This window comes from Nipponia nippon, unplaced genomic scaffold, assembly GCF_047370975.1.
Source record: "Nipponia nippon isolate SJK-2023a ecotype South Korea unplaced genomic scaffold, ASM4737097v1 scaffold_4, whole genome shotgun sequence".
NCBI classification, from domain to species: domain Eukaryota; kingdom Metazoa; phylum Chordata; class Aves; order Pelecaniformes; family Threskiornithidae; genus Nipponia; species Nipponia nippon.
In genome coordinates, this window is record NW_028262358.1 from 81,167,736 (window position 1) to 81,191,231 (window position 23,496).

General features: G+C 40.8%; 2 protein-coding genes and 1 long non-coding RNA gene across 9 annotated transcripts in view; 2 read left to right on the forward strand and 1 right to left on the reverse strand.

Moving 5' to 3' along the window:
* USP45 (ubiquitin specific peptidase 45) overlaps positions 1-7,562 on the forward strand; it is a 55,940-nt gene extending 48,378 nt beyond the window's left edge. For all 6 annotated transcript variants that reach the window (XM_087774378.1, XM_087774377.1, XM_087774381.1 and 3 more), the window contains 5 exons: positions 1,628-2,297; positions 4,003-4,100; positions 4,488-4,574; positions 5,046-5,199; positions 6,401-7,562. In XM_087774378.1, the coding sequence (XP_087630504.1) occupies positions 1,628-2,297; positions 4,003-4,100; positions 4,488-4,574; positions 5,046-5,199; positions 6,401-6,534 (1,143 nt within the window). In that variant the 3' untranslated portion in view covers positions 6,535-7,562. The remainder of the gene's footprint in view (positions 1-1,627; positions 2,298-4,002; positions 4,101-4,487; positions 4,575-5,045; positions 5,200-6,400) is intronic.
* Positions 7,563-12,223: 4,661 nt separating this feature from the next.
* Positions 12,224-13,661, reverse strand: LOC148053400 (uncharacterized). The gene is made up of 2 exons (XR_015708160.1): positions 13,385-13,661; positions 12,224-12,675 (listed from the first exon to the last, which is right to left on the reverse strand). It is a non-coding gene; the product is annotated as an uncharacterized LOC148053400 (long non-coding RNA).
* A 115-nt stretch (positions 13,662-13,776) lies between these two features.
* Positions 13,777-23,496, forward strand: part of PNISR (PNN interacting serine and arginine rich protein) — a 32,005-nt gene continuing 22,285 nt past the window's right edge. For both annotated transcript variants that reach the window (XM_087774376.1, XM_087774375.1), the window contains exon 1: positions 13,777-13,928. The gene's annotated coding sequence lies outside the window, so the exon portion shown is untranslated. The remainder of the gene's footprint in view (positions 13,929-23,496) is intronic.

The following is a 23,496-nucleotide window of genomic DNA, read 5'->3' on the forward strand; positions in this document are numbered from 1 at the left end:
TTAAGAAAATATTCAGGAATATTTTTTGTCTTTCATACAGACTTCATTTGGACTTAAGTTCTTGCTTAAAATTTAAAACTGAACATGTGCTTGAGGATGCTTCATGAATTGAGTCTATGGTATATATTTAAGGGATAGACTGAACAAAGTTCAGTGCCTGCAAGTTAGGCAGTTACTTGTAGTGCCTAACATTTTGGTACCCATGACCTGGAGTGGGATCCAAAACAAAAACAGTCCAGAAACCCTCTCTACCAAATGAGAAGCTACCTAAAGATAGTCAGTAGGGAATACTAAACAGAAAGCCGTGTCTAAAATGACACCTTCGCTGCAGCTCAGGCGCATGACCAGGTGTGCAGAAGGGTATTTCCCTCCACTTAGGTTCCCTGTTACGGAAGCCACGTGTGAAAGTTAGTTTCTGTAGTTTCTTCTGTGAAAGCACTGATGTGAACTTAACTCGTGCTGTACGTCACTTTGTGTGTTTAAAAGGTATTTTCTTATTAATGCCAGGAAGTGGAAGGCGCAAGTGCAGGGCTCCCAACACTCAGAAGGAATTTCGAGCCTTATTTTAGGAATGTGCCTAGGCTATAGGTTGTGAGGTCATGGCAATTTTAGATTCTTTTACCTCGTGTCTAAGTGAGCCCTACTGAAAGGGTCTGTGCCCTGTTGGGGACCATAAATACTCTCCTGAAACAGATCCTAACACACTAAATACATGAGAAGAAAAAATATAACAGAATAACCATATAAAAAACTGATAAGAGAAGAGAATGAAGTAGCAAAAGGACATGTGGTAGAAACAAAGGAAAGAATGAAAATAAGAAGGTGCAGGCACTGATTTTTACAGGAGAAAAGGCCTGAAACTCAAACTGTTGAGGTTAATGGAAGGATTCCTACTGGCATCACTGGAATTTTGATCCAACTCAGGTAAAGGAGAAAGCAAAAGGGAAGGAAATTTGCTCATTTCTTTTGGAAAGAAACCAAACAAAAGAAAGAAAAGAATCATGAACACTTACAAATCACTTAATTATGGCAGCTTTAAGGGTTTTTTTTGTTTGTTTTTTTAAATCGATAGTAGTAGTTTTCTGTGGCAGCAAAGCATTTTTTTTTTCTTCTTGCAATCTTGATAAAATAAAAAAAATCAACTTCAGATAATATACAGATTAGCAAACATACAACTAGGGATGCTTTATTTAATACTAAGACAAACGCTTACAAGGCGAGTTGATTTTTTTTCTGGAGCTGCTGCTCATCAGCTAGGGCCTCTGATGGGAGGCTACGGGACTAGCTTAAACTTGAGAACCTTTTAGAAGCTTAAGTTAGATTAAGTGAATACCACTTCAAATGTGCCATCCACAGCTGTCACAATGTGAATGTAATTAGTTGTGGGAAGTATTGATCTCACAGTAAGTATAATGCTCTTAGCTGACTCGGGTGTAGGTTTCTAATCCTAAATTGGTTTAAAAAGATCTTAAGGAGATCAACTACCTTAAACACGTGAGAGATGGAGAAGATAAAATAATAGGTTTAATTTGCTTTGTATTTGTCATGTTTCAAAAGCTATGTTAGACCAAGATCTGTTTTCTTTTTCTCCCCTATATTACTGAAATAATAATGCCATAATTTACAGAATCAATTGAACCAGGAGAGACGGCTTGCTAGAAAAGCTTCCTCTAATGAAGAAGAAAAAAGTCCTGTTATCCTGCAGGAGAAAAACAAAAAGCTTGAGCTGGAAGGTAGCTCGGGCACCCTGTACTCCAAAGACACAACTGCTGACTCCGCTGTAAATGGAAGTCAGACGGATGGCAGTGAGAAGGAAGCCAGCCGCTCGGAAAGCAGCTTTGATGCAGACAGCGAAGCCTCAGAAAGCGAAAGTGCTTCTAAGCAAACAGCTTTCAGCGCGTCCAGCAACGTGTCTGGTTTGCATGTCAGCCACATAAATGTTAAAATGCCGCACAACAAACCAAGTGATGGTAATGACGAGATGATTTCCAGTGCCGTATCCAAACTCAGCCTCTGTGGTACTATAAATGAAGATAAAAAATCGAGCCGTGGGGATCCAGCAGTAGGTTTATCGAATAATTCCATGTTCTCAGTAGACAAGTCCCTGCTATCCCAAAACCCTCAAAATGCGTTCCAGACGCTTTCCCAAAGCTACATAACTAGCTCAAAGGAATGTTCTGTTCAGTCCTGCCTTTACCAGTTCACCTCCGTAGAGCTCCTAATGGGGAACAACAAGCTTTTATGCGAGAGCTGCACAGAAAGGAAACAGAAGTATCAGAAGAAAACCAACTCCACAGGTAAAGTACTTGTATCTGTCTGGACACTCCAGAATTGCCTCTCAAAACCGGTGTACTCGCTGCTGTTTCATTGCTCCAGCATGGGCCTCCCCCTTGTGGCTAAATAGGAAATGTCTCCTCAAGAAGAACTTGCTTGTAACGATTTAAAACTTCATCCTGCAAAGGCAACAACACTAAATTTTATATTAGAGCATAACTGTAGATGTAACTTGGAATTTATTTTGCATCTTTTCTTTATTTTATCCAAGATAAGTAATTTCAAGATGACCATAAACTAAATAGGCTTGTCGTTCAATATTAGTCTTTGCTGCTGTTTCTGTTCTTTACAATCCTAGAAGCTTTGAGACAAATGCTGTTCAGCTCTAGCAACTTACATACTCGGGGAAGTAATGTAATTAAGTATGTAAGAGGGGCAAAAAAAGACACTTGTAATGAAGAGGGGAAAAAAACGTACAAAGATTTGTAAGAATGGAGATGAGAGAAATCTGCTTTCTTGTGACAGTGTTTTCCTCAATGTTTGTATAGCCCAAGCAGACCATTAGGGTTCACTGAGTAAGAAAAACAATTTAAATATAATGAAAAATAAACTTTTTAAAAGGACTGGAGGATTCTTTGCTGTATAGTAATTCAGAAGGATAAAAAAATTAAGCTCTTCAGATTATTTGTAAATAAAATATAAAGGGAGGTCTTACAGTAACAAAAAATTTCCCGTTTGCATGCATTTATAGATCTCTGGAGAGATACAAGTTAAGGATGAGGAATTTAATAAAAATTAATCCAAAAGTAGTATTTTTAATCATTCATCTGTCATTATTGGACTGAGAGTAAGTGCTATATAAATAATATTTTGGTGCCATGGGCACAGTGAAAAATGGAAAAGGAAAATTAGTTCACAACTCATCATTATTGATTTTTTTCCTTCTAAAACAGAAGATTTAAGAAGTCAACTGCTTTTACATTAAATGCTCCCTTCTACCTCAAATGAAATTTCTTCCTTTGAACATGTGTAAAATGAGTAAATTAATTATTTTTTTCAGCAAAAAAAATGCTGGTGGCATGTTCCCTTTTGCTGTATAGCTAACCACTAAGCTACTTTTGGTAAGAGCCCCGGGTTCGGTTCCCTCTGCACCACAGGGGGACTGGGGTCCACATATCCCAATCCTGTGTGCTCGAGCCAGCAGGTTATGAGGCATCCTGAAGTAGACACCTCTTCCTCAGACCTTTCTCTTAAATAAGCACGAAGTATGTAGTCATTCAGAAAGAACTGAAAAATGGAAAATTAATCTCTATCTTCATGGTTAGGACATCAGCATAGAAAGAGACCTGTGCCTTCCATTTGTTGTTCCAGTGATCATCCATTTATTTCAGGTGAAATTGTTTTAGCAGGAAAGTTGGGTGCTATAGTAACAGACAATGTAGGTATCTCAGTGTGCAAGCTGACCGAGATAATGTACATGCTTCCAACTTTTGATCTGATTTGCACAGGACGGGCTAAAATAATGCTCAGATTTGGCAGATTATGTTTATTAAAAACTAGAAAAATGAGAAAATATTTTTCTGTTACTCCACAAAATTTCCCCTGCATTTTATATAACATGTACCAAAGCATTGCAGCGTAGATCTATTCTGTCAGATGTTTAAAAAATACTTAAATTCTCTGTGACTGCCTTCACTTTACAAATTGTTTTGATATTCATAAATACAGAAAAGAAAATGGAAGGTGTCTACACAAATGCTCGGAAACAGCTGCTGATTTCTTCAGTTCCTGCTATTCTTATTCTCCATCTGAAAAGATTCCACCAGGTAAAAGGCCAAACCCTCCTGTATATTCCTCTGCTCCACTGGTGGACAAGCAGTTCTTTAAGTGTCATTGTGCATACCGATATTTGCTTTTTCTATAGAGAACTGGTAGAACCCCTATTTGAAACACGCTTATGGTTTTTTTGACCGTCTAATACCTTCAGAGTGCATTTAGCCATTCAGATGTATCCAGGGAAACCTCCTACGTGTCCATCATGCTTATGTGTAGCAGGCGGTGTATGGAAAACATAACAAAGAACGCTTAAATCAGTTACAATCTTATTCTTGGTTTTGGTTTATTTTAATAGTATAGTAATACACCTTAGCTTTAAAAAGCTTCCTAGTAAAAATATTTGTTTTACAGTTGTCTTTTTTTCTTTTCTTTTGAAGGCTGGTTTGAGTCTACGGAAAGTAAATAGGCATGTGGATTTCCCACTGATTTTAGACTTAGCACCATTTTGTTCTGCATCTTGCAAGGTACACATTTCAAATCTTTATTTTTATTGTACTTCACCAGTTGTTGTCCTGAGCACAAGTTAAACTGGATTGATGATGATGATGAAGATGATGATGTTTACTATTGCTTCCTTTCCTAGAGAGATTATAGAGTGGATGTTTTTAAATACTGTCCCGAGATCAGAATTGTACCTAATTGAAATTCCATTCATATCAAGACTATCCCAGATGTTAACTAGTATTAGTTAAGCTATGGTGCCCTAATGGTGTTAGTATATCTAACAGCATTAAGGACAAGTATTGCTCCTTCCATAGTAACTAAATTCAATTAATAGACTATTGAGTATTTTTAAGAGATGTATTTCACCCTTGGAAATGCTGTAGATGTCTTCTTGCTTCTTTTAAAGTAATACTGTTGACAGCTAGTTAAGATATCTGTAAAATTCATCGTGAAATAATTTATCTTTGTTTTCTGTGTTTCTGGGAGTGCAGAATGTTACAGATGGTGCAAGAGTGCTATACAGTCTTTATGGAATAGTGGAGCACAGTGGGTCAATGAGAGGTGGTCATTATGCGGCGTATGTGAAAGTCAGGACACCCTCCAAGAAATTACTAGAGCATATTTCTACCACTAAAAATGTTCTGGGTATGTACAAACAGAGCCTTCTTTCTCTGTGAGTAAAACCAAAAGCAACCACTGGCTACAGCTCATCCTTAAGGGGATTTATAGCAAATAATTTTTTTAGCTCAGAATATTCTGTTATTTTTAGGGCCACATAAACCAATTCTGGGTTTTTTCTGTTACACCCGGTACCTGACCTACTTCTGTATTAACCCCACATAAAGCTGAGTGAATAATGGAATTTTGGTTCAGTTATTAAACAGAGAATTGATGGAAAACTCTCCTCTCTTTCCTAGTCAAAATAATATGTCCAGATGAACAGTTGTGCCTGGTAAAGTGTAATTATTTGGCATATTTGGTATTTGAAAATGTTCCCGTACAAGAGCCGAATCCATGACAATTTAAATTAAATTTTCTGTATATTGAGCATTTTACCTATCAAAGGATTGGAATTTTTTTAATGCTTAAAAATCTGGAATACTCTGGTTTAACATGAAGAGCAAGAAACTTCTTCATGGAAGATACAAGGTTTGCTGCAGGGTTTCTCTTGGTATTTTGAGAACAGCACAGTAGTTCTTATTAATATGTTTTGGATATGCAGAATGAAATGAGATTCTAGGATAGAATCTGTCAGTAAATGATTTGTGGAGGCAAGAATGTTGAGCTGTCAGAGTAAGGTAAATATATTTACTGTTTCCCTTCATGAGGGGAGTGAGAACCAAGCACTATCCCATCTGTCCTGTGTGGTATCACTTTGCATTTGAAGCTCATTTCCCAGAGGGACAATTTTTCATATCATTTTTGAAACAGAAGTCTCCCTCAGTCTTATGCTTCCCTTGCAGTGATTATTAGAACACATTAGATCTTTTAGGGTTCTTAACTTCACACTGGTCAGCTTTTGAAATACGATTTTTTTCTATGTCAGAACTGGTTGTGTGCTAGTATAACTTACTGTTAGAACTCAGCTGTACTTGAAATGTCTTAGACTTTTTGAAAAAATATGAAAAAAGCAACGGCAGCGTACATTTGTAAGCATTGTCTTCCACCAGTTTCTCTTACGGTACTCTTTGACGTGTAAATTTCAAACTACAAATACTGGACTGCATCTAAGTCATGAGTTATTCTTGTGGGTTAGAAGCTTCTCTTCCTTTTTGAAATATCCACTGTATTTGTTTGATGATGACGTGAAAGACAAGAAACAACTTATTTTGCTTTTGCATTTCAGGTTTAAAAGAAGCCATGGGAGCATCAGGAGGACAGTGGGTGTATGTTAGTGATGCCCACGTTCAGATGGTTCCAGAATCAAGAGTACTAAACGCACAAGCATATCTACTTTTTTATGAAAGATTATTACTATAATTCTCAACAGTTTAATTTAAAAGATGGTAGTGGTTATTTAGTTTATATTATTTAAAGCTGCAGTGGTAAGAGTACCTGTAAATATTGTGCCTTTATCTTGTAGAGAATTTATCATATGTTGACTCTGAAGTTCAGTCAAGCTATTATAAATATCTGAATGGTTCTCTTAAAGTACGCACTTTGCCAAACATTTAAAATTCCTGGATTCATTAAAATACAGTATAGTTAGAATGTAAGATGATGTCCTATCCTACTGAGGTCTACGGAAAGTTTGTTCTTGATTTTAATAAAGATAAGCTTTCACCTATAGTTCTAGAACAGTTGAGAATAAAAATACTGATAGCGTTAAGTGCCTGGATTTGCTGGTGTACAGAAACAATATAAAGTATTTCAACTTCTTGTGATTTAGTCCAGATCCTTCCCGTCACGGGTTAGATGTCAGCTGTTAAGATTTCTGCAAACAAGAACCTGTCAAATCGTGTCACTTCCACATGTCGTAATTGGAAAGCACAGTGCTTCCAGGATGGAGTAACAACAGCTGTCTCTGGGTAATGCTGCGGTGAGCTTTCCTGATAGAGCAGGGAACAGATTGGGGAAATACAGCTTCTACAAAGTGACAGTGAATCCTCAGATACCCAGTACCCTTTCAGCTGTCTCCAGCTGGCACTGGTATAGCAATGTACTCCTGTTTTAGTATAAACATATACTTGGTGTGCATATGTATATCCTCTTTATATATACACACACACGTGTGTGTGTGTGTGTGTGTGTATATATATGCACACCATAAATCCATCAATATATATTGTCATTTTACCTACTAGGAAAGAGAATTGCAAATACTTGTATTTAGTAAATTTTCAACTTCATAATTATGACAATGTACAGCATATAAGCTTGTGTATGAATATATATGGGGTTTAAGTGTAACCGGGTAATTCTGTTACTTTTGGTTCTAAACATGAATTTGTTTATCTGTTCCTGAATCCTTTTCTCACAGGAGTAATAAACTATAAATTATTTTTGCACTGTGTGTGTGAGTTGGACAGTAAATGATGACTTTTGCCCTCCGGTACGTGTCTGGACTTCCCTTTGTCATCAGTGGAGGACAGCAGGTGTCCTAGTGGCAGAACTTGTTTCTGTGTCCTGTTTGACTGCCCTGTTTTGAGTTGTTACTTCTTTTGGTACTTCTCATTTCCATCCCAGAGAGTAATAGATACATTTTAAGGTCAAACTCTGATGACTACTTTGAAGCTACGTGGCACTTCATTTATTTAATAAGCAGTTACTTAAATACAAATTACTTCTGTAACAGTTCCATTCTGTCCTACTTGGTCTTTGGTAAAGACTTACATTTTTTTTCTGCTTACTATTTTCATTTACGGAAATGTTTTTTGGTGAAAAAACATGCTATCCCTATTACTGCCCCTACCACGTGTTGTCATACCTGCTACTTGCACGACTGTCCTATTCTCTAGTTCTGTTTCAGAGCTTCATCCCACCTGCATTCACTCTTTTGAATAAGAAAATAGCAAAACCTGCCATAGTTGCATTTGCTCAAACTGCTGAGGTGTATTTTATAGCCGCATTACTTACATACTTGTGCAGGCACTAAGGATTGTTAGGCCATACAACCAATTGTCGTAACAGAGTGAGCCCCTGGTCGCACAGGATTGTATTTTCCAAAGGAAAACTCTATTTAGGTCAAAATTAGGCTATGCATTTCGGCCAACACAATAATTTTTTCCCTCCACAGATTAAAATTGTCTCAGTCTACCCCAAAGCAGTAAAACTCAGAGAAACCAAGCAGTCAACTTTAGCCATCTGTATTCCAACTAAACGCATCTTAACCTGCGTCTACACTAAGAAAGAAACTAAAAAAAGAAAGAAAAAAAAATCATGTTTAGACTAGAGTTGGTTAAAATATGTTAATTCTCTTTGACCTCCTTATTCTCCCATACCCTTCATCCACCTACACACACCTTCCCCCTCTTTGTATATAGCTGATCAAAACTGAAAATTAGTTCTGGGCAAAAGTCACAGCAAATGCCAACTAAGTTTCACTTCTGTGATGCAACCTTGCTAGGAGACCATGGATGGAGTGTATTTCATCCACCTTAAAGCAGACAGACTGACTAGATAAGGCCTGAAGTTCCTAGTTTTGCCGACTTCTGTAAAACTACTGAACTTAAATACCAAATTAATCTCCTCCTTTTTAGCCTAGAACTACCTCCCTAAAGTACAAAACTAGGAAAGAAACAGAACAAGGTTCTTAACCTGTTATTTTTAATGCTATTTTCAGGAAACTCTTGAGGTGGTCTTCACTTCTCTTTAACCGGAGCTCACACACTGTTTGGACCGCTGAAATCTTCCCAAAGGGACATACTGACTAGGATTCCTTGAAAGATACTGGCAGGATTATTTCCTCATTAACAGCCAGGGAACATTTCCTTGCTATTAAGGAATTTTATAGAACACGGAGAGAAAATGGCATGAAAATAAGCCAATGCCTTTATCCGAGAAAGCCATCACTGTTGCTCCTGGATGGGGCTTCCTGAGTTGAAATAAAAAGCAGTGTTATCAGCAACTCCAGTAAGTTCAGACTCAGGAACAGGTATGAAAATAGTATAGAAGGAAACACTCCAAAAATGAGGGCGACAGGTGAAGTTATGGCTTTAGAATGAAGAAACGATGACTAGCGTGAGATGTCACACACAATTTTAGATGCAAGTCATGCTTAGTGTGTCCTTCAAGACATAGGTTTGGAGGTTTTTTTGTGGCAAAATTTGGCTCCAAAGCAAGTGACTGTACATAAATATTCATACTGAAGACCTGTTATAGTTCCTTATCAGGAATCACAGGAGAAGGTCAGAGCGTTCCAGGAAAACAGGGGTGTACATCCTAGATTTGCTAAAATGTTAAACATGATTCTAGAGGCTATTTGCAAAGCCTAGGAACTCGTAGTTTCCTGCAACTGCCAGATGCGTGCACACTGTTGAAAAGCTGTGTGTCTTCAGAATTTAACTGAAGGACTCTAAAGTTTAAGACTCCTTAAAATATCTTCTGTTATCAGACCAAAAATCTTTTCAGGCCTACAGCATGTCCTCGTCGTAGAGCTACACCGTACCTTTGTGGGGCCCCCTGCAACCCCGAGAAAGTGCAGTAGCCTGCGTCTTCATGTGGAATAGCTTAGAAACGTCTTTCTCTTTGTCCCACTCTTCTCACAAGGACACCGCTGTTTTCTTCAGCAGCCTCATCTGTTCTTTATGTTTTCGAGGCCTCCAATAAGCCTCTGTGTCAATGTCTTTTCTTTCACCAGTCCTTAACATAATGTTTCCCAGTCCCATCACTTGTGTTCCATGAACTAGCAAAACCCTTACTGGAAGAGCGACTGTAACCATAGTCTTGCCTCTCCCTACCTACCCACCCCACTGGCTCTACCTACAGATTGCAATTGCAGGTATCTGAGAAAAGCTGTGACTCCTGGGTAGCTCCCTGCTGACCAGGCACGAGACAGTGCCTTTAAAACAATGAGAAAGAAAGCAAAGCAAATATAGTTCCTCACTCTTCAGTAAGTAAACCTAATTTATGAGAAGTACTTGATTTGCATATGGACAACTGGAACCCCCTGCAAAAGTTTTCTCAGAGCAGAGGCATCGACAAAGACAACGGTATCAGCTAAGGTGTCCAGATTATAGAGTCTTTCTCCTCAGAAAGAACTTTGTTATCTTTGGATTTATATACCGTTTATGCTAAGTATGGCAAAAAGTGATGGGGAGAAGATTTATTACACTAACACGTCTACACCAATACACATACAGACATCATGTCTGTATAAGTCTGTTCTCCTAAAAGAGGGCTACAAATACCTCGTGGTGAAGGAAAAACAAACGAACAAACAAACCCTAAACTCCTCCGCCCAAAATGTACACACTGTAATAGTCTTTGTTTAGAAAATGAAATCCATGCAGTCTGCCAAACCTTCCTCCCCTATTCCCAGCTGCACCCTCTGTGTCTATCAATGAAGTGCTCTTCCTTATGGATTTCAAGTGGTAGCAGGTGAGAGTGGTTTATAAATTCATTAAAAGGCTGAAATGTCTTAACTTCACCATTTGCTTCTCTTTGGACTTCTTTTTTATACGACTACGAACTGAATCATAAAGGGATGTGAAATTAACGTGTCTATGTTCTCAGCCCATTATAAAAATCTTATCTGAACATATTAGTAACAAACTAAGATTTGGAAAGGAATAATTTCTTGAGGAGAAACTTTAAGATGTACTAAAATGGGAACAAAGCATTTGAATACAACTCATGTTAGCAACAATTAGCAAATCTGATTTTAATTAAAAAGTGGTAGTATGCTTCACAAAACAGCTTCACAGCAGCCCTGACTAAACAAAAATTTGAAATTACTCAGTTTTCATCAGCTGGAAACTTTTTTGCTGTGCCTTGTACACATTTATGCATTTGTACAAAGATTTTTACATCTACATGAAAGAGATGCCGCTAATTTTCAGTAGAACCATTTCAGTCTAATTACTTTAGAATGGATTATTTTTGCTTCTGTAGCTATTTGCTGTGTCTTAGGATGTCATTTTGCCAGTTGTTTTAGCTGTTCGTACCTCTCCCTCTGGTGTATAAATAAACAGCAGAAACAGTGGGAAAGTGATTATTCAAAAATCTATTTTTTTTTGTAAACCGAGATTATAAAATATATTTTCAGACAGAAGTCTGTTAGTGCAAGTCAAAACACTTCCTTTGCACAACATTATATAAAAAGTCTAAGTGAATTTATTTGTTATAATAAAACAATTGCAATGCATTGTAACTACTTTAAGACTACTTGGTATACATTCCATTTATGTAAAGTTATAAATACTTCTGTCTTCATTGATATTAGTAGAAAAACTACTTTGTAAGTGTCAAAAATGTTTCTTACATCTCTTGCAGCTTCCAATATTTTTCTAGTACAAAATATAAAGGTGCAGTATTGCTTTTAAAAGAAAACAGAAAAGCATTTATTTTGAGTAGGTTTATGACTCCTTAGCACTTACCTCATTGCTTTGCTAGGCTAGATTTTTGGTTTTGAGCTGTGTAACCTGGGGATCGTTACAGTGAACTCTGTAATGAAACCACCATGTCAATGGCAGCCATTCCCTATTTGGCCATCTCACAAAGTTGAGTTCCGATTCTACTGTCATTTATGCACAAGGATAATCCCCGATATGTTCATATGTGCTTCCACTTATACAAAAGACAATTCAAGTAATCAAAAAAGCCTGTTGCTAAGTCTGAAATACTTGTGAGCAATAAATCAAGCATGTTAAAAGTTTCATCTTGTTTTCATTCATTTACTTTTTTCATCTGTTTCTAATAGTCTAACTCATCTGCAGGTATTTAAATAACAAATAATATTTTTAGAATTTTACTACAGCACTGATACATTGTATACTTTATTTGTGGATTTCTAATTCCAAATGTTACTAAGTAAACAGGGCCTCAAACAGAGACTGTATTTAAACAACAAAAAGTCTGGTCAGTTTTCCAATCTACCAAGTGCTTTAACAAGTTTCTCGGAATAAAGCTGCCATCTGTCTTCTGTTCATTTTGTCTTCTCATCTGTGTTATATATGTATTTATATGTATGTATGTATATATACACACAAATGTATAAATAAAACATCCAACCATTTGGAAAACTATATTGTTTAAATATAAGCTGTATGTTGTACAATCGAGTTCACAAAGCTTCCATTTTTTTCCCAACTAAAGAGAGAATATTTTTTCTTTCATCTTGTGTCACAACTTCACTGCACTTGGAAGAGCTACCCAGAGGTGAGTCCATATCCTTGAACACTTAAGCTACGCCACTTGTTTCTCCCTGGCTTGCCATCTGTGGCATGGGTCATAGATTAAGAGACAGTTTGTTCCCTTTACAAGAACTGAGTTCTGTAATGCTGTGATAAGACCAGGACCAAGAGTGGGTCGCCCTCACGTCCCCAGTTTCAGTAGTAGCTTAAAGCTTGCCCATCCAGAAGTACCACTCCAGGGCTCCAGCTGCGCGTCAGCTGACGCTGGGCAGACTTAAAACTTCCAGAACGCTTCTGTCCATGGAAAGCATTCTCGGTCCAGCCATTCCTTGTGACACAAAAAGGGAAAAGTCTAGAACACTCCAGTTAACAGTAATATGTAGCGTAAGTGGCACCAACAAATCTTACAATGAAATCATTAGATGAAGTAAAGCACAAGTTTCTCGAAGCTTTCCATTTTCTATAGATTTATAAAAGTTAGTTTATTCTTTTACTCCTTGTGGGTATTAATGTTACTTTATCCAATGATCAGAGAGATTATGGATGTTTTAGGCATTTACATCAGACGACGCTAAAGAAGGAAAAGCAGTGATCACAGCAGTAAGAAATGTGCTAGCTAATGAAAATCTGTTCCACAAAAAGCAATGCAGCCACCGAGTCCTTGCCTACAGAATCAACCCCAATGCCAACACAAGAAGAGCTATTTACCAAGGATGATTTTGGTTTATCTTCATGCATTAAAACAGAAGGATAATTTGAAGGTAAATCTCACGGCAACTTAAAAGTTAACTTGGATGTTCTGAATACTTGAAAGGACTGTCCTGCTCCGCGAGTGCTCCAGGCACGCATACGCTGACCTGACGTACCCAGACCGCCGACACCCTGCGGCTCTGCAACGCGCCAGTCACTCGCCTATTTCAACGCGGTACCATTGCCCACAGCTACATCCACTTACTGAAGCAGCTTTACGTACTTCTGCGGGCAGGCTCTGCCCTCCGCACCGCAGCCACGGATCCCACCCCCTGACTAGCAGTTACCTGCGGCGGCCGCCGAGCTGACGAGCTTCCCCCGGGTCTCCTCACACTAACGCCTGCAGGCGGGAAGGTGAACCCCGGTCGCTTCCCACCGCTCCCGGCTGCGCTCCAGCCCCGCAGCCCGCCCGCGGGAGGCCTCGGGGAGGCCCCTGGGGCGTCCTGCGCTGGTGAGGTGAGGAGGGCCGAGGGAGGGTCCCGCCTTCCTCCCCCGCCGCGGCTGCCATGGAGAGCGGCCGGCGACCGGAACGTGTGTGGCTGCCCACAGTAAAGATGGCGGCGGCGGGGCGTTGCCGGCGGCCGCCCACTCCCCCCCGGGGGAGGGAGGAAGGGAGGCACCGCCCGCCCGCCGCCAGCCCTTAGCAAAGATGGTGGCGAGAGGCGTTCGCGTGTCCCAGGCAAGGGTCAACACCGTGACGCGTTTTACTTCCGGGTGAGCGCCAGTAGGCGCCATATTGTCTTGTTCGTGAAGACGAGGAGCGAAAGAGGGGAGAAAGCGGCGGCGGAGCGGTAGCAGCGGCAACGCCTGCGGCGGGAGGCGGGGGAGAGCGTAAGTAGCGGGGCAGGCTGCGCTCGCCAGCGCTCCCGGGGGCCGGCGGGTGTCGAGCTGACCCGATCTTCCCCTTCGCTCCTCCTCCTCCCCCAGCCGGGCCGAGCCGGGAGGCGTTGGAGGGCGCCCCGCGCCGTGGCGGCAGCTCCTCGCCGGGCGTGAGGAGCCGGCGGCGCCGCGCCGCCCCGAGCGGACACCGTCGGCCTAGACGGGAAGGGAAGAGTCGATCTCCTGGGCCTGCCCCGCCGGCCGGCCGGGCGGCCCGCTGCGCATGCGCGGCGGGGGGACGAGGGGCGGCCGGCGCCGGGGAGCCCTCGGGGCCCCGTCCCGCCCGGCGCGCATGCGCCGCCGCCCCGCCGGGGGTCCCCGGTGTCCGCCGGGGCCGGGCCCTGTTACCCGCCGGTGCGCCTGTCCCGGGGCCGAGCGGGGGGCCCGGCCCCGCCCCTGCCGGGGGTGAAGCCGCCGTGGGTGCCGTCGCCCTGCGGGGTGAGCGGGAGAGGCCGGCGGGGGCAGCGCGGCGCTGGCCCGGGACCTGCCGAAGGAGCGCTGCCGTTGCTAGTGCAGCGACGCCCGCCGGGCCGCAGGGGAGAGCGTCTGCTGGTTTAGCCGGTACCCTCGTTAGGCAGCAACACGTGCACGGGGATTTGGTAGTTGACGGTGTCAACAGCCTGGCTCCTGCAGAGAAAACGTCTCTGTGGGATATTTGTGCTGTTTCGTGGGTTTCATGGCTATTCTCGTGAGGTCGTTCCACTGGAGGGCTCCAGAGAACTAAAATTAACATCATCATCACACGCAGCAGCGTTTTTAAGATACCTGAACCTGGTTCAGTAGCTCGGCAAATGCCAGATGTTTCTAAATCGATCCTTAAACAGACCACAGGTTTGCAAGCCTTTTTGCATCAAGCGCTTATGCACACAGATTCTCAGTACTTTTTTAGACGATCCCACAAAGTTCAGTGTTGAACTAAACTTGGATGAGATGTGCTGGGCTTTGCATGGGGCCACAAAAATGGCCAGAGGGCTGGAACACCTCTCCTCTGAAGAAAGGCTGAGAAAGTTGGGGTTGTTCATCCTGGAGAAGAGAAGGTTCTGGGGAGACCTTATTGTGGCCTTTCAGTATGTAAAGGGGGCTTATAAGAAAGATGGAGGAAGACTTGTTACCAAGGCCTGTAGTAACAGGACAAGGGGCAATGGTTTTAAACTGAAAGAGGGTAGCTTTAGACTGGACATAAGGAAGAAATTTTTTACAGTGAGGGTGGTGAGACACTGGGACAGGTTGCCCAGAGAAGTTGTAGATGCCCCATCGCTGGAAGTGTTCGAGGTCAGGTTGGACGGGGCTCTGAGCAACCTGGTCTAGTGAAAGATGTCCCTGCCCAGGGCAGGGGGGTTGGACTGGGTGGTCTTTGAAGGTCCCTTCCAGCCCAAACCATTGGATAATTCTATGATGTGCTACCCCAGCTGAAATATACCAAGCTTCTGAAACAAATTACAGAGTATTCAGCCACCTTGGTTGTTGTTCATTTCTTGTCATACCTGTAAATGTTTGTATGCAAACAATCTTTATTGAAAGGTGTGGGATACAGGGAGCAAGGGATGCTCTAAATAATTTGTTTTAAGGCAAAGGGTCAGCCACCTTTTGAAGATGAGGAAGAGTAGTCTTCAAAGCATAAGGCATGTCTACTAGCAGACAGCATTCAAACGCCATTTTACAAAGACAGAGTTACAAATAACAGTCCAGTCCAGCTGAATAGCTGTATCATGTGTAGGAGTAAGAAACCCCTTTCGAATTCTAGTCAGGCCGGGCTGAGAGATGGTGCCTCTTGCGGAAGTGACAGATGCTGCGGCAACCCCTGACTGCACAGGGGGAACTGGGAGGCTCGCCCTTGTCCAGGGACAGGTTGCTGACAATTCAGTGACAAATCAGAAGACAAGCTACTGATATTTAATTTGTCTGGGGCAGCAGCAAACCTTGTGTCATCTCTGCTATTATGCCATTACGAGGCTTCCTGTATTGTTTTTTGTCACATGTGACATGCAAACTCCTGCTCTGAAAGAGTGGTTTCTCCACTTTTGGGCTCCAAAGTATTGCAGGGCTTAAGAGACTACAAATTTAGCACAGTTCCACAAATTTTTAGTGGGCAACTGGCCATATAACCTGTAGTGGTAGTGTCTTAACCATGTTTGATTTTCAGTTAGGTGCAGGATTATGCAAAGATATTATGCAGACAAGAGTGTCTAGTCTCCCTTCTTTTCATGACTGAGGTACGTGATAATGATAAGTTTGCATTTGGCAACAAATAATTCTGTGGGTAGGTTTTATTCAATGTTCTTACTTTGATCACTAGCTGATCTCTCTTCCTTAAGTGATAACCGTATTTATCATTGAGGGTAATATTGGCTCATGAGCAGCGAGGAATAGTTGTTTGTTTATTTAGCTATTGGTACTATTCATTTTTTGTACAGAGCATGTTCATCAAGGAGGAAGTTGCAGATGGACAGTTCAGAAAAAAACATAATGCTGTGTTATATGACTAATTAAAAACCTAGGATCAGGTCTTCTAGTGGAATGATAAGTGCAAAAAATAATCAGATCAGACTCCCCCCACCCCCCCCCACCCCAAAAGAGTTCTGACTCAAACTACTTAAGTTACTATGATGTTTCTGTGATAGTGAATGTTTTAGCAGTGGTTTTGGTGCTTTATGATAATCAAAGCATGTTTTTGTCCTTATGTCTTCAAAATACAAAAAATAAGTAAATGATACCTGAGTTGCCAACATCTGGTTCTTTTGGCCTTTTAAAAGGGTTGGCTTCAGCTCAGTGGATATGTGGATTTAAGTTTAAAATAACAGACCTTGGAAGCTACACTGCTTGAATGACTCACTGAAGAAGTTTTCATAGTACTTTTTTTTTTTTTTTTTTTAATTTGGCCTTTGTTCAGCCTGCTTCATCTTGGTAGCACTGTAAATAATATTAGTCAGACATGCTGACGTGTGAACCAGGTTCTGGAAGACTTTGTAGATACCGAACAAGCTGTTTTCTTCAGTTCTTTTTCTGGTTCTGTATTTTGGGTCTTGGTCACGCATTTGGAAAGCCTCTGTTCTTCAATCTGAGAAAGAATAGTTCTGATGTTAAAAAACGTAGTGGAGTACCTAAAGTTGACTTCCAGCATTCTAGTGATACACAACTGTAAATGGGCTGGAAGAATTTTACACATTTTCTGACGGGGTGTCTTGCTAACAGATCTCAGCAGGCACGTTGGCGTAACTTCTGGTTCTCAGGGAGAGAAAAGATGCACAGTATCTCGGCATTAACTACCTGCAACAACTTAGGGTGATCTAGAGAAGTCTTTGGCCAACTAAAGGTGGGATGGGTGAAACAGAGTAGCTAGCGGTCAAGATAGTTATTTTAACTTTTTTTTCTGATTTATTGCAAACTTAACTCACCCCATAAATGTTTAATTTATAATCAGCAGCTGAGTATAATATAGTGGTAAATATTCACTTTCCCAAATAAAATGGAAGCTGTTATGTTTTTGTCTGAGTGATGGTATGCGTTTGTTCCGACTCTGAGTGAATGTGTGTCTGCAGCCCTTCTGTAGTAACTCCTGGAGTTCATTCCTACGCGGGTCCATAGGGTGCAGTGGTTTTCCGTACTCCCAGATCTTTTCAGCTGCAGAGGTATTCTGACTTACCTGGGTCTCCCACATTAAGACCACCAGCTGATGATTCTCATGGCACCCTTTCTGCATTAAATTTTTCTTCTTGGTAGAGGGACTCCTCCAGGTGTGCAAAGCCATTTTTCCTTTGCATCTCTCTTTTCAGTCACACCTGTTGTGTACAGATTCTTACAGTAAAGTATTCTTTATTCCAGTGACACGGTCGTGGAAGAAGTGCTCAGTTTATGTTTCCTTCCAGTTTGGAGCACGTTGAGATAGATATTCTTGGAGTTTATACAGTCTGTGCCCTTTACTGACTTTGGATTCCAGCTTGGTTGGATGTCGGTAATACCATGGATGAGCTGCTCTATGTAATTCCTTGGGAGAAACATGTGAACTGTTGGAGTTGTATCCTTAGAGTATTTATCCACTAGTCCTTCCAGCCTCATCAGTGATGTCTATGCTATCATGATCTTGATGAAGCAATAGCATAGTGGGAGGAAGAGGGGGAAAAAACAGCTCTCAAGCAGCACTGTTCAGCTTGAACTCTTGGTGGCATTGGTCTGATTCCTGTCTTTCTGCTAGCTGCTTTGCTCCAGGTGTTGTGAATGTATGGTTAGATTTATCCTGTTTGCAACTGAATGGTTCCACAAAATTCACCATGGAAATTCACCATAAACCTTCAGTCACTGTGCTGAAACTTCATGGAGTCAATATCAACTACCTTGAATGAAAAGACCTTACATTAGAAAAAGGCGCTCACACAAAAGATCAAGAGATCAGGCTGTTGATTTCAAGGACGTCTGCTTCTGAGACCTCAATTTTCCTTTAGGTCCATCTCCAGAGCCTAAGCCTATATGGGACAGAGAAGCTCTGCCCACAGAGTGTGTGGTGCTTTTGAGATCCTTTTCAAGGTGTGACACAGATGACTCCCTGCAGCCCAGGAATTCCACAGAGACATCAAACAGAGACTGATGTACCTTTGCTGCTTGTGTTGTCTTGAGCTCATGCCAAAAGATTACCTAGCTAATGACACTGTTTATTTAATATTAATTTGTTTCAAAAACAGTACTTGCAGTTTATTACAAACCAGGACTCCTACCTCTTGGGGTCCTTCCCATCAGCTACTCTGTAGACCTAAAGATAGTCAAAAAGTCATGGCTGCAGTGGCAGGTTATCTTAGAGGAGATGGAACATCTGTTTTTTTACCTAGATATCTGACCTATGAATGGAATATCAAAAAGAGTGTGTTGTCTTTAAACCCTGGGGTCCAAAGACTAGCTGTGTAGGTGTTCTCAAAGTATGCATGATGGCCTGCGGTTTCAGCTTCTTTGTTTATTTAGGTAATGGATACTTCTTTGCTGAAATGCAGTGGCTGTTTGGAAGGCCTGCAAGACAAGATCTTTAGTCACCAGAAGAACTTCTGCAGCTACGTATTAGAGCTCAGATTGCAAGTAAAACTTGTCAGGCCATCTCACGTCACATATGGACCTGCCGTTCAGGGATGATGAGTAACGTTATCAGAAAGATGATGCAACAGCTTCTCTTCTGTGTCAGAAAATGCTTGATTATTGGTTCTGGTTCTGTAGGCTCCAGAATCATCTGTCATTAGTCTACTTGTCTACAGGGTTGAATAAACAAGACTGCCAGGTTGTGTCCTGGATATCTGGTCAAATGATGTTGATGTAGGAGTTGATCTCTTCAGCTCATGACACAGCAGAAGGGGCCTGCTACTTTCCTCCTAGGGACGGCCTGAGTCCTGGCCTGTCTCCTGATTTCTTGGAGTTGAGGTAATCTTGCTTCTAACAAATATCCTATTTAATTTCATCTTCCAAAGAATACTTGTTTTTCATTGCCAAGATATTTCACTTCCACGAATTTCCTGGGACAAGCCGTTCAGAATCTCCAGACCTCCTCTTCTGCAGAAGCTGTTGATGTGTAAGGTGTTCTGTGTAGTTCTGTTGCTGTGTAACATTCATACTGGGGCAAAGCACATTGTCACAATGACAGGAGGTTCTTAGAAGAAGCAAGAGAGAATCTGCTAGATGTACTCATCTGGCCAACTAGGTATGGTTAGTTATCTTCCTGATGCTTTTCTGGAGCTGAGCTAACTTTTTAAGTCTATGTGCTTCTTGTCTTGGACTATCTGTATGAATTGGAACAATTCAGATTATCCATTAGCTCTATTAAATTCTATTTCGGGGCAGGTCTTGCTTATCTTTCCAGGGGAAATTTCTTGATATTTTTCAGTTCTGCTGCAGCGGATGGCATAAGGCATGGAAGGAAAATAGCATCTCCAGGATGACAAGTGGGCTTTGTCTTTTGACATTCACAGGACTGAGCCTCACTCCTCTAAGGTTGCTCCTCTCCCTTATTGAGAGGTCCGAGCATAGTTACCTCTGTATAAGTGCTGTTGAACTGGATAACAGATTTTATGAGCTTACACTGTGAAACTGCCGAGGTAGAGTTGTCCGAGGAATCTGAGCGAGTCTGTTAGAGCTCAAGTTCTGTTGGTGGCCTTGTCTGAAAAACGGGCCCATCTTTGACATCAGTGGGCAACTAACTATGGGGGCCTTCACCAAGCACTGTGCCACTGGGAAGTCGTCATGCAACCATGCTCTACTTGATGGGGTGGCATTCCCATTGGTGTGAAAGTCTGTAATTTGCTTCAAGGTAACTGTGTTTTGTGGGGAGTGCTGGGGAGAGTCTGCCAGAGTTAAAGGTGAGCATATGAATTATCACTCAAAACTCTGTTTACTGGTAAGTAGCATCTAATTGTGTACTTCTCAGTGTGTGTGGTGCATTTGAACACATCATATAACCATATCAGAAAATACCTTATTTTGCAGACAAATAGGCAGGTTGAAGGAGATGCCTTTTTTCCTAAAAGAACAGGTTAACACTGAAGTGTAATCCATAGCTGAGATGCACATCACAATCAAGAAGAGTGGAAAGGTGCCTTTAAAAATATCTCTTCTTTCTCTGTCTTAACCCAGCTTTTTGTTGGGTAAAATACTGAAGTATAGTAGAGAGTTTGACACCAACTTTACATTTTTCTGGGTGCTGTTGGCTCTCAGAGGTTGCTATTTGCTGGAGATCAAGGTAAGTCCTATCTATGCCACTATGTCAGCGTTTATCACCAGCAGGGGAGCTTTCACCAGCAAAGGTGGCATGTTTTAGTACCAGTAATTCACTATAATAAAACTTCAACAGGTCCTGCCTTTGAATAAAGTTCCAGTACATCCAACCTTTGAATAGGATTTTTTCTTTAAACATAAACAGAACATATCTGCTCTTAAAAACTCTAGCAAAATTTTGAGATATCACATCAACTTTTCATAAAATGTTATGTACATGCAACAGAAATTAAATGTGAATTGACTGGGTGTTTTTCCCATGTGATTGTGTTTCTGTATAAAACAAAATGAATCCTGAATTGGCTTCTGTTTCTTCATTGGTAAACAGATTTTTAATAGATTCAGGTTCCTATTCTGTGATCTGACATTAGGGAATGGCTCTTGAAGCACCAATAAATGTTCTTTTGTTTATTTGTGTTTGCTAGAGAGAGAGAAAGCAGAAAGCTTATATCCAATTGAATTGGAGGGTAGAAGAGCTAAGTAAAAGAACCTTAACCCATCATGATAAGGGAGGGTAGTATCTGCATTTTCCTTTGCAAGTAGGTACCTGTAAACTGGATCCATTCTTTGAACCTGTTTTCTTTTCAAAACCTGTTGTACTCACTGGTGACCAGAGTGTCCTAATGACTTCTCAGTTGATGTACCCCTCTGTTAGTAAGTAAGTGTCTTGCTAATGTTTGAATTTAGTAGATTTTAGCCAGTATTCATCGCCCCCGCCCCCCGCCCCCCCCCCAGTGGAAAGTGCAATTTGGATGCTCTGCTGTGTATTTGGCCTTGTGTCACTAGTGGGAAGTAGGCTTAGAGCTGTCCATTGTGTTAGGTGAAGCCTCTTTTTTCCAGGTGATGCTGATTTGGGAACTTTGTAAGAAATTAAAACTCTATAATTTGTGTGGGAGCATCCTAAGTTAGTTTTGGCAATGCAGATTTTAATTGGGTGGGAGAGGACTTTGATTCTCCATTATTACTACTTGATGTCTCAGGAAAATAATGTTTGCTTCTTGTCACATACATTAGTACAAGAGGTATAAAGGCTTGAAAGCTGTTTCAAGCCTTTAAGTTACTGATTTGGTGGGGGAGAGGCATTGTTTGTTGGTTTTGGGTTTGGTTTTTTTTCCCCCTTCAGTAGTGGGGTTGAATCCCTTGCAGTAAAGGTAAAATTACTGAGAACAGGTTACGTTTTCTTCACTGTGTTTCATGAGTTCTTTTTGAAGTGGTTTGTGCCTTTTCCAGTTTATGGCACTGAGGTTCAAGAGTGTTATTTTGGCAACTCTCACATCTGGTTTGTTCGTTATGGTAAGACTTGCCTCGGTCTGTTTTTATTTTTGACACCTTTAAAATAGCATCACTAGCAAAGGAAAATGCCAGTGATGTCTGATGGGACAATATTGAGCTTCTGTTGAAAAGTTCTTACACTCTTTTCAGTAAAGTTTTACAAGCAGTATACAAAGTTACATTACTTTTTTACATAAAAAGAGTAACATCAAATAGCCTACGTGTGTGTAATTTAATAGATGTGTGTATATAAGACTTATTTAGCTACCTTTTAGAATATGATAACTTAAAATGAAGAGCTAAAGCCAGTTTGCCTCTAAAACTTAAAAGCAGATGAAACCATTAAACACTGCAGTGCTTAGCAAAACAAGTTGTGAAGACAATAAAACACCTTTAAATGCTTGTAGCCTCCCTGTAGTAAGTGCTAAGACTTTTCATCAAGTACCTTTTTCATGTTTACCGTATACTGGTTAGTGAAAACTTGGAAAAAGTGCAGGAAACCAAGCAGGGAGCAAAAAAGCAGGGAAATCTGTTTCTCAGAAAGTGATGGTGTCCTGCTGTTTCATGTCACCATATAGAAGGAGGCCTTAGAACAAACCTCTTCTGTTCACTAGCTTTGAATAGTGCATATTACAATACCTCATTTAGTTTTCAATACTAAAAGAATTTGAATATATACTCTTTTAGCCAGTATATCTTAAGGTTAGTTTTATAAACATGTTAAGATGCTAATTTTGTTCCTTCCATATCCAGTTCCTGTTTCTGTCCAAAAAATAGCACAACAATGAAGATGAGTTGAAATAAATAGAAAATCTGAAATAGTTTTGGCCAGTTTTCACATGATAGTTGAAAAAGGGCTTTTGTGTGTACATATACAGATGCATAAAGAAAGTGATGTAATTGCTTAAGTATTTGTGTAGTACATATTTCTTAGTAAAGAAAGTTTTTGCACTGAATTTGGTAATAAATCTGTGTACTTGAAAGCCAGCATGTTTTATAGTTGCCAATGAAAATCAACATTTCTTCAGGAAAACAATGAAAGTACAAATGCAATACAGAATTAAAAGCTTTCAAATACAGTTCACAAACTAAAATTAGCAATTTCAAATGGCAGTGATTTTAAATCACTCTGCTCTGGATGGTATAAATTGAATTAACCAAATGTTGAAGTTCTTCAAGGTTTTACACAGTTGTTGCTGTCTTGTCATACTGTTGTGCATCAAAATAGAAATCAACTCCATGTCTTGACCTCTTACTTCGCACTTCCCCCACCTGATTTCTCTTCCCAAAATAGCAATAATAAGGTGAAATAATCTCTCTGGGGAAAGCTGAGGACTCTAGGCCATATTATATTGCAGAGTGATGGAGAAGCAGCTATGTTTGCTAACAACTAAAACCCGACTGTTTTTTTTCTCTGGCCGTGAAGCCAGCTGGCACTGAATGAAAGTCTCTGACCTTCCAAACCAGAACGGACATGTCCCAACTGCTTGCTGGGTCCCAGGTC